General features: G+C 49.5%; 1 protein-coding gene across 3 annotated transcripts in view; it reads left to right on the top strand.

Annotated features, from left to right (window-relative positions):
* Positions 1–10,958, top strand: part of GJC1 (gap junction protein gamma 1) — a 28,565-nt gene extending 17,607 nt beyond the window's left edge. For 2 of the 3 annotated variants that reach the window (XM_054649372.2, XM_077190803.1), the window contains exons 2-4: positions 7,063–7,176; positions 9,131–9,200; positions 9,314–10,958. In XM_054649372.2, the coding sequence (XP_054505347.1) occupies positions 9,333–10,514 (1,182 nt within the window). In that variant the 5' untranslated portion in view covers positions 7,063–7,176; positions 9,131–9,200; positions 9,314–9,332 and the 3' untranslated portion in view covers positions 10,515–10,958. Of the gene's footprint in view, positions 1–7,062; positions 7,177–9,127; positions 9,201–9,313 lie in introns of all 3 variants that reach the window. The other variant, XM_077190802.1, reaches the window with a different exon arrangement.
* Positions 10,959–14,112: the final 3,154 nt, after the last annotated feature.

Genomic DNA, 14,112 nt, shown 5'->3' with positions numbered 1-14,112 from the left:
AGGTTTCAGTGCAGGCTGAAGCAGCACGCAGGTCTCTGATCACTTTGTTTCCTCCTCCATCACATTTCACATCACCACAGTGCTGCCATCACCTGGGGCTCCTTCTGCCTCCTGACCCCTGGCATCTGCAGGATGGGGTGAGGAGCAGCCTCAGGCTGGTGTTAGGCTCCAAGAAGTGCCAAAACTGGGAGCTCATTCTCTCAGCCTCTGAGCTGGAACACCTCATTCCCATCCTTTGGAGGGATGCTGATTGCTGAGCCTGTGTGAAGGGATTCAGGCTGACACAGACCCCACCATGGGCCTCCAAAAATCTCATGAGGTGACAGAGACTGTGGAGCCCAGTGCCCATTTCCCATGGTGTTGGGAAGGATGAAAGTTTGACAAGAAAGTCTCACAGATATGGATGCTTAGCAGAAAGATTTTGAATGTATAATCTGAAGAAGGAATAGAGATGGAAGCAAGTTTTGCTAGAGAAGAAAAGAATTGCTGAGCCAGTCTCACTGGATAACCAAGGAGGCAAAGGATCTGTAAGTTAGAAGGGGTTTTTATGGCTTAGAGCAAAGGATAAACCCACCCCAAACAAGAAGATGTTTTTACCAGCAGAAAGAGAGCACAGGCAAACAAGCAAGTAGAAAAAAGGTCTCAGAATTTTCCACTGCAAGAAAACTGAAAAACAACTTCTGGCTTAAACTGTGATGTACTGACTTTGAGTGATTGGAGAACAGTACCATGAATATGGGAATTACAGTAGTTATGATAGGCTATAGATAATAGTTAAGGTATAGATTGGTTCTACTGTATGAAGATGCCCAGCAAAGAAAAGTATAGAATGCATTGTGACCAAAAGTAAATAATGCATTGTGACCAAAAGAAAAGTATAGAATGCATTGTGACCAAAAGAAAAGTAAATAATGCATTGTGACCAAAAGAAAAGTATAGAATGCAGTGTGACCAAAAGAAAAGTATAGAATGCATTGTGACCAAAAGAAAAGTATAGAATGCAATGTAACCAAAGCCAAAGGGTCTCCAGGCCTGCCTGCAGCTGGAGCTGACAGCTGTGGGCACAGCTCTGTCACCCACGACTCTGGGCTGCTGTAACACCTTGGATGGGATAAACTGCATTTTGCATACAATAAACTGCATTTTGAAGAGCCACCTGGAGTCCTGCATCCCTCATTCAGGCTCTTACACCCTGGGGCCTGTTGGCACTGCAGGCTCCTGCTCTCAGATGAACTGGAGTCAGGCTCAGCTCGTCCTGTCCTGGTGCTGCTGGGGTGGTCCTGCTGTCCCTGCCAGTCTCAGGGGTCTCTGTGGTCAGGATGACCCCAAAAGGTGTTAGAAAGTCTCTTTTCCCAGCCTGGCAGCTGAAGGAGGAGTCAGGATTCTTCTGTTCTCATTCTCAAAGTTGTTTATTATTTCTTATCTAGAACATTCTTCCTCTGACCTCCTGAGGTCTGTCTGGCAGGTTGGGTTCAGTCACATTGATGTTGTCTTTTATGCTACAAACTACATGTACTTGATTTACAATAATTTCCCAATACCTATCACCAATTTCACCTAGAACAGAAACACACTAGACAGTGAGTTTCTGCTCCAAACCAATCCCAAAGTGCCACCATCACCCAGAAGATGGAGGCCAAGAAGAAGAAGAAGAAGGAAGAAGGACAAGGCATGCCCAAACCCCTCCATTTTGGCTTCTGAACCCCCATCCTAAAAACTCAAAATCCTACTTTTCTATCTTGGAACAAACTATCATTCTACTTAAACTTTTTAAATGGCTTGTGCATCTTCATACAAGGTTGGTAATTGTTTTTTCCAAGGGCTGAATCAAAGGCACAGGTGTTTTTGACTCTGAGCCCCCTGCCAGGGTGTCGAGCCCTGCAGGGCAGCCAGAGGAATGTCCTGGGCTCTGAGATTTCCTGGGTTCTGCCCTGCCCTGCACACGCTGCCTCCTGCAGCAGCACTCTTCTTGCTGGAGGTGCACTAAGAGCTGGTTTGGGCCAGCACAAAACACGTCGTGATTTCATCTGAATTCTGTCACTGCGGGGGAGTGTTGCTAAAATTGTCACTTGGCTTCCCATGTTAGCAGTACCTAGAGGGCACGCCGGGGCGGCCGGAGCTTCGTGTCTTAGCTGCAAATTCCAGTTTATCTGTGAGCTGCATGCTGCACTGGGTATATGTTGATTTTCAAAGAGATACGTACTTGACATCTTTATTTTTTTGACAGCGCAAGAATCTTATTTATATCCCTACCTCTTCCCCATATTTTGCTGTTCTATTTATATCCCACATAGGAGCTGTGGTCTCATCATTCAGCGTGGGGTTTTGTAGACTCGGGGGATTGGTCTGGGAATCAGCAGAGCCTTGTTAGCATGCCTGGGATTGGAAGGCACCATTCAGAAATGGTTTCCAAATTGACATTGACATTGTGGCTTTTTCCAAACCATTCTCTGCTGTTGCCACGTGAGCCCTGCCAGATGACAGAGGATTTATTTGAAAGAGCACTGTGTGCTCTCCAAAAAGTCCCAGCCTTTTCCTTCCCAAGTATTTTATAAGATTAAAACTAAAATTCAGTGCACTCTTCTTATTCCTTTTCATCTTTACTGCTGAAAATAGGAGTAAAATTGGTGGTGATTGAACCATTTCCTTCACAGAGCATAGAAGGGTGGTGGCTGTGAGTTCTGTTATCCCAGGGATGTCCCCACATCCTCACTCTTGTGTCACTCAGGACACTGGACACTGGAATTGCTGCTCAGGGAATGCAGGTGGCACCAGCACAGCACTCACCAGGATTCAGGATGTGTTGGCACCATTCCAGTGCCAGGTCTGGCCGTGGCTCTCTGCTTCCTTGTAAAGTCTTACTTGTTTTGCAGGTTAAAAAAAAAGAAAAGGAACCCCTCTGCTTCCTCAAAAGTACTTGTAAATCATGTAATTTCTTACTTTTCAATGTAAATGAGATCTGAATGAATAATGCTAATTATTCATTCATCCTAATTCAAATACTATTTTAATTAGCCTGTAGGCCCAATTTCACTTTCATGCAGCATGAAACCTCTTTTGATTAACAACAGAATTGCCATGCATTTCTTCTTATTTTCCCTGCTCAGCACATGTCTTTTTAAACTGCTTAAAAACAAAACAAAACAAAACAAATAAATCATTAATAAATTAATCAAATTTCATTAGCATGACCTGGGAAGACATAATTTAGGGAGGAAAAAAGTCTTCTGTAGATACATTCATTCTCCTTAACAACTGCCTGGAGGCTATGAAGCCTTCAGAGAAGCCTTGTCTGAGGAGCTGCTGGTGAAATATGAAAATTTAGGGACCCTCAACCACTGCCTGCCATCAAAGGGCAGGGACACCTTCCACCAGTTTGTACTGGGCTGGGGCTAAGGGGCTCCAGTTTGTGCTGGGCTGGGGCTAAGGGGCTCCAGTTTGTACTGGGCTGGAGTCAGGGAGCCCCAGTTTGTACTGGGCTGGGGCTGAGGGGCTCCAGTTTGTGCTGGGCTGGGGCTAAGGGGCTCCAGTTTGTGCTGGGCTGGGGCTAAGGGGCTCCAGTTTGTACTGGGCTGGAGTCAGGGAGCCCCAGTTTGTGCTGGGCTGGGACCAAGGGGTTCCAGTTTGTGCTGGGCTAGGCCCAGTCTGTGCCAAGACAAGGTCAGGAGATGGTTCTGAAGGTGTTGAGGCTGCCTTGGCACCCACCTGGTGCTGGCTGTCCTGCCCTCCAGGTGCCCTCCATCTCAGGGGAATGGGGGCACTGCTGGAGCAGCTTTAGTTTCCTCCTGCCCCACTGCTGTCCCTGCCACACCTGAGCTGTCCCATCCAAGGGCTGGATTTGGAGCATTTTACAATAACTGCTGCTCCACACTGCAGTTCTTCCCACCATGAGTGGCAGGAGGTCATCTCTGTTTGAGAAGAAAGCTGAAAGGTGGTGAAAATTTGAATGTTAAAATGTTTAAATTCATAGCCAGCCCCCCATGGGCTGGGTAGAGGAGGGGGCACACCTGAGGGGCCATTCCCTGGCTGTGTTAACTGCAGAAATTCTTCACCTGAAGCTGATTTCTTTTTTCCCATGTACCTGCTCCAAATTTTTCTTCATTCTCTCTGGATGTCAATGCCTGCAAAGCTTTAATTCAGGAGCCAGCCCACTGTCAGAGATAAGCCTCCTGATATTTCATCATGGATCTGCCTGCTCCAAGGACCCTCCTCAGCTGGAAGTGCTGAAATGAACCTATGACAAATACAAGAAATGAAAGTCTCTCTCAAATGCACTTTCTGGCATGACTTAAATTAGCTGAAATTGCTGACATTCTGCCTTTCTCAGATGCGTGTCAGTGTCCATAGACTTTCCTTTCAAACATTGGAAAATTATTGAGTTAAATGTTGCCAGAAACAGCAGCTGCAGGAGCGTGGGTGTACATTGGGTGAAGGTGACTGTGATGTGTCTGGGTGCTGCAGCACACAGTGGAGGAGAGGCCACAATGTGCCCCTCAAACCTTGGCTGATCCCAAGGACAGGAGGATCAGACAGGCACAATGTGCCCCTCTAACCTTGGCTGATCCCAGGACAGGAGGATCAGACAGGCACAATGTGCCCCTCTAACCTTGGCTGATCCAAGGACAGGAGGATCAGAGGAGAGGCACAATGTGCCCCTCTAACCTTGGCTGATCCAAGGACAGGAGGATCAGACAGAGGAGAGGCACAATGTGCCCCTCTAACCTTGGCTGATCCAAGGACAGGAGGATCTGACAGGCACAAGGTGCCCCTCTAACCTTGGCTGATCCCAGGACAGGAGGATCTGACAGAGGAGAGGCACAATGTGCCCCTCTAACCTTGGCTGATCCAAGGACAGGAGGATCTGACAGGCACAAGGTGCCCCTCTAACCTTGGCTGATCCCACAGGACAGGAGGATCTGACAGGCACAAGGTGCCCCTCTAACCTTGGCTGATCCAAGGACAGGAGGATCTGACAGGCACAATGTGCCCCTCTAACCTTGGCTGATCCAAGGACAGGAGGATCAGACAGGTACAATGTGCCCCTCTAATCTTGGCTGATCAGGACAGGAGGATCTGACAGGCACAATGTGCCCCTCTAACCTTGGCTGATCCAATCTGAGGATTTGACAGAGGAGAGGCACAGTGTGCCCCTCTAACCTTGGCTGATCCATGGACAGGAGGATCTGACAGGCACAATGTGCCCCTCTAACCTTGGCTGATCCCAAGGACAGGAGGATCAGAGAGAGGCACAATGTGCCCCTCTAACCTTGGCTGATCAGGACAGGAGGATCTGACAGGCACAATGTGCCCCTCTAACCTTGGCTGATCAGGACAGGAGGATCAGAGGAGAGGCACAATGTGCCCCTCTAACCTTGGCTGATCAGGACAGGAGGATCAGACAGGCACAAGGTGCCCCTCTAACCTTGGCTGATCCAAGGACAGGAGGATCAGAGGAGAGGCACAATGTGCCCCTCTAACCTTGGCTCATCCAAGGACAGGAGGATCAGACAGAGGAGAGGCACAATGTGCCCCTCTAACCTTGGCTGATCCAAGGACAGGAGGATCAGACAGAGGAGAGGCACAATGTGCCCCTCTAACCTTGGCTGATCCCACAGGACGGAAGGACACCACCGGAATTCCACTTGGAAGTTCTTGGGTTTGTACTGCATTGAATTTGGATGGGCTGAGCCTTTCCAAGACTTAATGACTGTCATTTTGCTTGAACCAAAACATTTCCTTAAAGACCAGGAAGTTCTTTGCCTGCTCATGGGTCCTCCTGTGTTTGTCCCAGCAGCTCTGCTCAGGATTAGGACTAAATGGACAAAGTGACACTTTCTTGGCAAAGACAATCAGCTCTTGGGCAGCCTCAGAGCTCCACTGCCAGGACCCACTAATTGGCAGCTGCTGGTTGTTAACACACGTTGGGTAAATCCTCCTGCATCCCAGAGCTGTGGCAGCCCCAGCATATGTCTGCACATAGATCTGGCACCCTGTGCATTGATACAACTGCTGGAATTCAGGTTGGGAATCACAGGAATGATTCCTGTGGTGTTTTTGGTACCTGTCTGCAGGTAGAAAATGCACTGTGAAAAGCTGGCATGTACCTTGAAGAAATTTCTTAGATGGAAGGCAGCAGCTTGTCTAAAAGTAAAGATTCTCTTACTGAAATCTGCACTCATTTCAAACTTCCCTGTCTTTAACTCCCGAGGAATGTGACAGTATATGAAAATTTAAAGGCTGGTTCCTGCTGTTACTCCAAATTTACATTGGCAACAGTGTTTAATTAATTTCAAATTTACTTAGTAGTTTACTTTCAGTGAAAAGTGTGGCCCTGACATTTTCAGAGAATAAGAATTAACCTCTAAAACTCCTTTGGGTTTTGTCTCTTTTTTAGTTGATGAATCACGAGGTGCCAGTGCCTGTCCAGTCAGTGCCCAGGGTGATGAGAGGGGGTGGGAGAGGGGTTTTGGGGTTCCTCCCCTCTGTTAACCTCCTGTTCCAGATGTGGGGTTCACCTGCCTTTACTGCCCATTGCCCTTCTCAGACACGTGCAGGACCCCAATACTTACGTGCCCCTCATCTGGACCCCAAATCCGAGTGGGAAATGCTGACTGTGGGGTGTCTGAAGCACTGTCTCATCCCACTAGCACAGAGCTCAGGTGCTCTTGGGTGCCTTTCTGAAATGGGGGTGCCAAGCCCTGGCTGCAGGAAGGGGCTGCAATGGGACTGGAACCTGGGGTCCCTTTGCCTGTTAAAAATGTGTTATTTCAGCCGGTGCTCTATGGAATGGTGGCAGCAGGGAGAGCTTGGATGGAAGCCTTGGGAGGATTGCATGCACCTCTAATAGCTGTTATCTATGGAACACATCTGATTCTTCATGTCCTTCTTCAGGGCTGAGTGCAGGTGGCCTGAACACCTGAGGGAGGGCTGGGGATTTTTGTCCTAATTGGTAATTTTAATGACACATCATCATCCTGACTCGTTGCTGTTAGGATTCACTTTCATCTTCCTCCTATGCTTCCCAACTAAACAAATTGATCTTTGTAAATCACTCACTTTTAGGCATCTTCCCTGTCCCTCAGCTGGTTTTGAGCCTCCTGTCCCCACTCTCTGATGCTGGAGCAAGTGCTGAAGGATGCAGCCGCAGGCGCCCGGGGCTGTCTCGCTAACAAGGAGGTAAGATCACCCCCCTGGCTGCTGATTGCAGGTGACACAGCCAGGGTCCATCCATCCCCTGCCCTCTATCAACAGCCCTCCCTGAGACCCTGATCCTTCAGGGGCCTCATTCCCTTCCCTGTTCACAGAACACCCACAGTGACCTCTCCCCCTGTTACAAAACCCTGCTCTGCTGGTCCTGGGCTGCCCCGAGTGTGCTTCAGGCAGTGGGGCTGTTCCAGCCTCCCCAGCAATCTGTGTTTTCCTGTACTGGTAACTCTCATCTCCAGTTCTTAGCCTGCACACTCGTGTCCCATGAGCCCGTTTCCCAGCTGAGCTTGGGAAGATCAGCCTGGCTGCCAGGGATTTTCAGAACTGCTGTAATTATGGAACTGATCTTGGACCTAATATGGGAATCATTTGTCAAGACTTGTGTTACTTCTGATCACTTAATATGGCCTTTTTTAATACTCTCCCGTGCTATTTTTTTTCTCCCACTGTCATGAAGTGATAAATCAAATGTCCTGCACAACCCATCCACACCATATCCCTGCTCTTGGCTTTTCAGTGAAACACTGAATTCCACCAGAGGGAGATCACATTGATATCCTTTACTTCTGCATTGCTTGCATCTCCTCACATTTCATTATTTTGCCTATAAACAACTCTGTAATTACATGGAAGAAGTTGAATAGTTCCAAGAATTAGTTTTCCTCCAGTCTCCTGGAAGTTCTTCAGGTTAAGAATAAGAATTCTTAATTTTTATTCTAAGAATAAGAATTTCTTCAGGTTAAGATCAGAGTGCTAGAGATTTGTCCAGTTCTGGGTTCAAGATCTGTCACCAAATGTTTTTCTGATGTAATAATTTCTTGTAATAATCTTTATGTCAAACTGATACTTGACATCATCCAAAGTCTGAAAGATGCCTCATCCCCTGTTGCTCTAACAGTGTCCAACAGTGTTTTATCAGTTTCACTCCTTGGAGCTCCAGGAGGGCCTATAGTGTTCCTGGGGTTGCCAGACTGGAGTTTCCAAGGATGGGATTTTACTGTTAGGATTGCAGATTTATCCTGGAGTCCTGGAATGATTGGGGTTGGAAGGGACCTTGCAGCCCATCCAGTGCCACCCCCTGCCATGGCAGGGACGCTTTCCTCTGTCCCAGCTTGCTCCAAGCTCGCTCCAACCTTGAACACTTGAACACTTCCAGGGATCCAGGGGCAGCCACAGCTTCTCTGGGCAACCTGGGCTCTGCAGGCATTGGAATTTGGCAGGGCTGCCCCTGGCAGGCTGTGCCAGCCCCGCTCGGGAGCGTGGCCAGGCCCGGCAGTTCCGGCGCTCGCTCAGCTCCTGCCAGCGCCCTCCCTTCTCCCCTCGCCCCCCACCACTCACTGCTCTTCTAAAAGTTTTGACAGGTAACTCTTTCTAACCAGATTTTCACTACAAAGTCCACACTGAAACCTTTTCTGACCCTGGGAGGAAGGTGTTGAGCCTCCCAGAGGGGCTGGACCCAAATCCATCCACAGGATGGTTTGAGCATAGTGAGGAGCTCCTTGGCCCAGCCCTGTCCTTAGGCTGGCCCTGCAGGGTGGTGACACTGCTCAGGCCACCAGGTTGTCCTGCCTTTGCATCACAGGTGGGCTGAGCCATCCCTTCCTGAATTAGGACAGCTGGTACTGCCCTTGGACACTGCAGTGTGTCCCATGGGTTGTGGCTGAGACCGTGATCACCAGCCCAGGCTTTAACAAATTAATATAAATGCTCTTGTCAGTGGTGGAATGTAGCCAACAGTACCCAAAAATCTCATGGCCACTTGTCTTCCCATCCATTGTGCTTTGGAGTCTTCAGCTTCCACTTAAAATGTTTTTATCAACCTGTGACATACAGAGCAGCTTTGTCTCTCTCTTGGGCTGGGGAGTAGCTTTGGGAGCACTTTTTAGATTAAATTATACTGAACTGTTACTTTTTCTTCCAGCAGATTCCTCAAAAGCCTGCGGAGGAGACGTAGGATCTTCAAGCAAATTCTGGCAGCTGGATCCCGATAGCAGGTGGTGGTCACAAACGTGGAGGGGTGTTGGGTGTAAAAGTCAAGTTGAGTTTGAACCATTGAGGCTCGAGCTGATAAACTCATAAATATGTGGGGGTTTTGTTTGTTTTTTAGATAAACTCATTTGACCACCATGAGTTGGAGTTTCCTGACCCGCCTGTTAGAGGAGATCCAGAACCACTCAACCTTTGTTGGCAAAATCTGGCTGACAGTGTTGATTGTGTTTCGGATCGTCCTGATTGCCGTGGGAGGAGAATCCATTTATTACGATGAACAGAGCAAGTTTGTGTGCAACACGGAGCAGCCCGGCTGCGAGAACGTCTGCTACGACTCCTTCGCGCCTCTCTCGCACGTCAGGTTCTGGGTGTTCCAGATCATCCTCGTGGCCACTCCCTCGGTGCTCTACTTAGGCTATGCCATCCATAAAATCGCCAGGATGGTGGAGCACAGCGAGGCCAGCAGGAGAGCCAGGAGGAGGAGCTTGCCCATCCGCTGGAAGCAGCACCGGGGCTTGGAGGAAGCCGAGGGTGACCACGAGGAAGATCCCATGATGTACCCGGAAATCGAGGTGGAGAGCGTCAGGGAGAGCAAAGAGAAGCAGAGCCCGGCCAAAGCCAAGCACGACGGCCGGCGGCAGATCCGGGAGGACGGGCTCATGAGGATTTACGTCCTGCAGCTCCTGGCCAGGGCCCTGTTTGAGGTTGGCTTCCTGGTGGGGCAGTATTTCCTCTACGGCTTCCAGGTGAGCCCCGTGTTCGTGTGCAGCAGGAAGCCCTGCCCGCACAACGTCGATTGTTTCATTTCCAGGCCGACGGAAAAAACCATTTTCCTGCTGATAATGTACGGGGTGAGCTGCATGTGCCTGCTCCTGAACGTCTGGGAGATGCTGCACTTGGGCTTTGGCACCATCCGGGACACCTTGAATGCCAAGAAGAAGGAGCTGGTTGACTCTGGGACCTTTAACTACCCCTTCACCTGGAACACGCCCTCGGCTCCCCCGGGCTACAACATCGCGCTGAAGCCGGAGCAGATGCAGTGCACGGAGCTGTCCAACGCCAAGATGGCCTACAGGCAGAACAAAGCCAACATAGCTCAGGAACAGCAGTATGGCAGCAACGAGGGGAACATTCCCAGCGACCTGGAGATCCTGCAGAGGGAAATCAAAGTGGCTCAGGACCGCCTGGACCTTGCCATCCAGGCTTACAACAACCAAAACAACCCCAGCAGTTCCAGAGGGAAGAAATCCAAAGCGGGCTCCAACAAAAGCAGTGCCAGTAGCAAGTCAGGAGATGGGAAGAACTCGGTCTGGATTTAATGTTGACTCAGTTGATAGGCTGTGGTTTTTTCCCCCTAGTTTATCATAACCAGCAGTCCCATGAATAATGGCTTCCATTAAGGGAATATTTGACTCTGCTGATTTTCAGGGATACCGTTGGCTCGTGATTCAGCCCCAGAAAGGGTTTATACACTGACTCTAGGACTTTAGAACTTTATTCTTTTGTCTTCCAAGTCAGGAGACAAATAGCTATATTTAATTCATTCTCATTGAACGGTTTATGCTGTATGTACAGTATTATAGTACATTTATTATGCACAATTTTTTTTGTATTTGTACACTGGATCTGATGTTACACTTTTTATATCAACAAGGACAAAGCAATGGATAGCCATTAGCATTTTGTTAATTTTATTATTGTTGTCTGCAGTTATGTCATTGTTCTTCCTTGTTTTCCAAGTAAAACTTTTTATAAAACTTTTCTATGCTGCGTTTCCAAAGTGCCTTGAACGTGCAGAACTGGAGTCTCTGGGCAGCTCATGGGTGGGGAAAGATTTGGGAAAACTCTGTCAGTGGTGCTTCTTTGCTAAATTCATGTGCTGCTTGCAACCTGGAAGTGTCATCCCAGAAGCTCCTGTGTCCTACAGGCTCTTTCCTTTATGGAAAATGACTTAGAGGAAAAATGTGTGTGTGTGTATGTTTGTGTGTGTAGGGAGCAGGAGTGCCAGTTGTGGGGCAGAGAGGGCTCGGGGTTCCTCACACACCTTGTGCAGCAGGAGGGAGGAGACACTTCAAATTCCTACAAAACATCCAGGAAAAAACTGAATAGAAATGACTGGGTTCAGTAACTCAGCGTGTTTCTGTGAGAGTGATGGGAAGAGAAATTTGTGAGGCCTCCTGTTGTGTAACACCCTGTGCCCAAGGGCAGGCCGTGGTACCTTCTGGGGAGGTTTCCTGTGCTTTCCAAACTAATGGGGTCAGATGGAGCCCTGGTAGCTCTGTCTGGCTGGAATCCCCTCCCTCTCCTGCAGCAGCACACACGAGCTGGCTGGGGACTCTCAGCCCTCTCAGAATATCAATGATTCTGCCTTATTCCAGACCCCTCTTCCTTCCCTTCTGTCCAAGTTTTGTTCAGACAGAGCAATATGTATAATTTAGCTTTCTGCTTGACAGACCAGTCCGAGCTGGCATTCTGTGGGTTTGGCATTAAACTTGAATTTACAATTAGCAGAAGGGGAGTGAGGGACTGATGCCTTTGGCTCTGTCTTTCTGGCAGGGAGCCGGCTCTTCTGGGAGAGACACTGATAAATGTCTCTGCTTTCTGCTGCTATTTATAAGGGATTCAGGACCTTGCTCTGCTCTCTTTCTTTTTTTCAGGTTTCCATGCATTTAAATATCTTTTGGGGGCCTGTTTCAAGCAGGATTGTTCTCTTTCAAGGCTACCTCTGTCCCTCATCAGATCTGGGTCAGGAGCAGAATTGATCCCAGAAGGATTGGGGTGGGAAGGGACCTTAAAGAGCATCTCATTCCACCCCCTGCCATGGGCAAGGACCCCTTCCATTATCCCAGGGTGCTCCAAGAAATGTCCAGCCTGGCTTTGGACACTTCCAGGGATGCAGGAGCAGCCACAGCTGCTCTGGGCAGCCTGGGAGCAGTGAGGGATGAGGACACAGAAAAATCCCTGCCCTCTTCCTGTCCCTCAGAACATCCAGGGGCAGTCCCCACATTAAATTCATTCCAAGGGGACATCAGCATGTCCTTGCTGTTCCCCTCTGCCTGAACACCTCCTGTAAATGGGTGTTGTGCTGAGTTGTTTTGCTCTGTTTTCCCTCTGGGACACCAGGCAGGCCAGGCATGGATCCAGACTGTCCCTGAGCAACCCTGCTGTGCCCAGAGCCAGCACAGCCCCCGTGGGAGCCCCTCTGGAGCTGGGGGGACTCTGGGAAGGGAATTGCCCCCCTGGCCTTTGGCACTGCCCCCTGGCTGCTCCGGGGGTGGAGGAGTGCCAGGGTGGTGGCTCCAAGGAAGTGTGAGTGGCCCAGGACGTGTGTGGCAAATGGATGTGGGCAGGGGTGGCCCGCTGAGCTGTGTGGTCCAGGGCAGCTCAGCTGTTGTGTTTTGTGCTCCTCTGATTGAACTGGCCTGAAGAAAGTCACAGTGATGGGCAGGGGCTCTGCCAGGGTGAGCTGAGCGTGGCTGGGGAGCTGGGTGGAAACCAGGTCTGAAAATATGAGGGGGAGACTTGGAGCCTGGAGAGAAGCAGGGCTGGGGCCACAGGGCACTCATCACCCCCAGCATTCCAGTTCCTCTGTTCAGTGTCCTGAACTCTGTTCAGGGTCCCAAAAAGGTGACATTTAACCCCATGTGGTGCTTTGGGAGCAGCCTTTCCCCAGTGAGAGCAGGGAAATCTCACTGCTCTCTTCCCAATCTATAGCAAATTCCTGTTAAGGACTGAAAGGAGGCTCCCACCTGTTGCTCCCTAGTTTTGTGTTATTTTGTGTGAAGCTGCTGCCTCAGGGCAATCCTGTGGGCTTCTGCCCACCCAGCAAATCCCTGTTAATGAGCAGAGTGTCCACAATATTCCAATCCCAGCGCTGCATTCATTCTGAAAATCCCAAGTAATGGAGTTGTTTCTGTTGCTGCTTTTTATTTTCACTTTGATTGTGTACAAAGTGCACATTTGGGTTGGAGCTGAGCGTGTGTTGCTGGTTGTGGGGTCTGTCCCAGCTCTGTTCTGGCTGTGGCTGTTTTTGGAATATCAGACTTTGCTTTTCCTTTTGAAGAAACAATAATTTGCTTTAAAATGCTCTTGCTTTGGCTTAATTTAGACCATTTTGAAATAAACATCCAGGAGAGACTTTGGGACAAAAAATGCTGGATGGAATTTGGATTTGTGGTGACATTTTCTGGGTTTGAAAAAAAAAATTGTATTAAATCCAGTGGATTACTCCAGTCTGAGTGAGATGACTTCTTTTTTCCAGCAATAGAATATGGGGGGAGGGAGAGGGATATTTAACAATTTGTCTTAGAGCCACAATTTGGAATTTTTATAGATGTGACCTTGTTTAGCTCAGAACGAGATGAGAACGGGATGAGAACAACCACATTAGAAAAGGGAAAAACCCACCAAGCTGGGAAGCCAGACCTTGGGAAGGGTGGCAGAGAGGGAAATGTGCATTTCTGCATATGGATGAGAGGCGGGCCGGGCAGGATTTGCTGCCCCGGTTGTGGCTGTCACAGGGTGGCTCCGCTCGGTGTCCCCGCTGTCCCCTCGCTGCCAGCCTGACCCGGGCTGCGGAAGGAGGCACGGGGTGTTTGTCCTGCCTGCAGCTGGCAGGGAGCTGGGAGGGAGCTGGGCTTTATTCCGGAGGTTGGAACAAGGGCTGTTTGTCCGGAGGGAGGAAAGGGCAGCGGGGCTGTCCCTGCCCTGCTCCCGGCCTGCTGGGCAGGAGGGGTGGCGGCCACCCGGGCCAGCTCCAGCAATGACAAATTCCCTTTTCTCCACTGCCGGGGCAGCCCACAGAGTGCACAGCCTGGGAGAGGGGCTACTGGGGCTCTACCCACATTTTCAGCTGTGGTTAAAATCATTTCAGAGCTTCTTACTGTGAGTTTGCTGTTCAACAGAGGCTTCTGACCC

The sequence above is a fragment of the Agelaius phoeniceus genome, chromosome 26, assembly GCF_051311805.1.
Source record: "Agelaius phoeniceus isolate bAgePho1 chromosome 26, bAgePho1.hap1, whole genome shotgun sequence".
Classification (NCBI taxonomy): Eukaryota; Metazoa; Chordata; class Aves; order Passeriformes; family Icteridae; genus Agelaius; species Agelaius phoeniceus.
The sequence above is the reverse complement of the archived record's forward strand: the minus strand, read 5'-3'. Positions and strand labels throughout refer to the sequence as shown.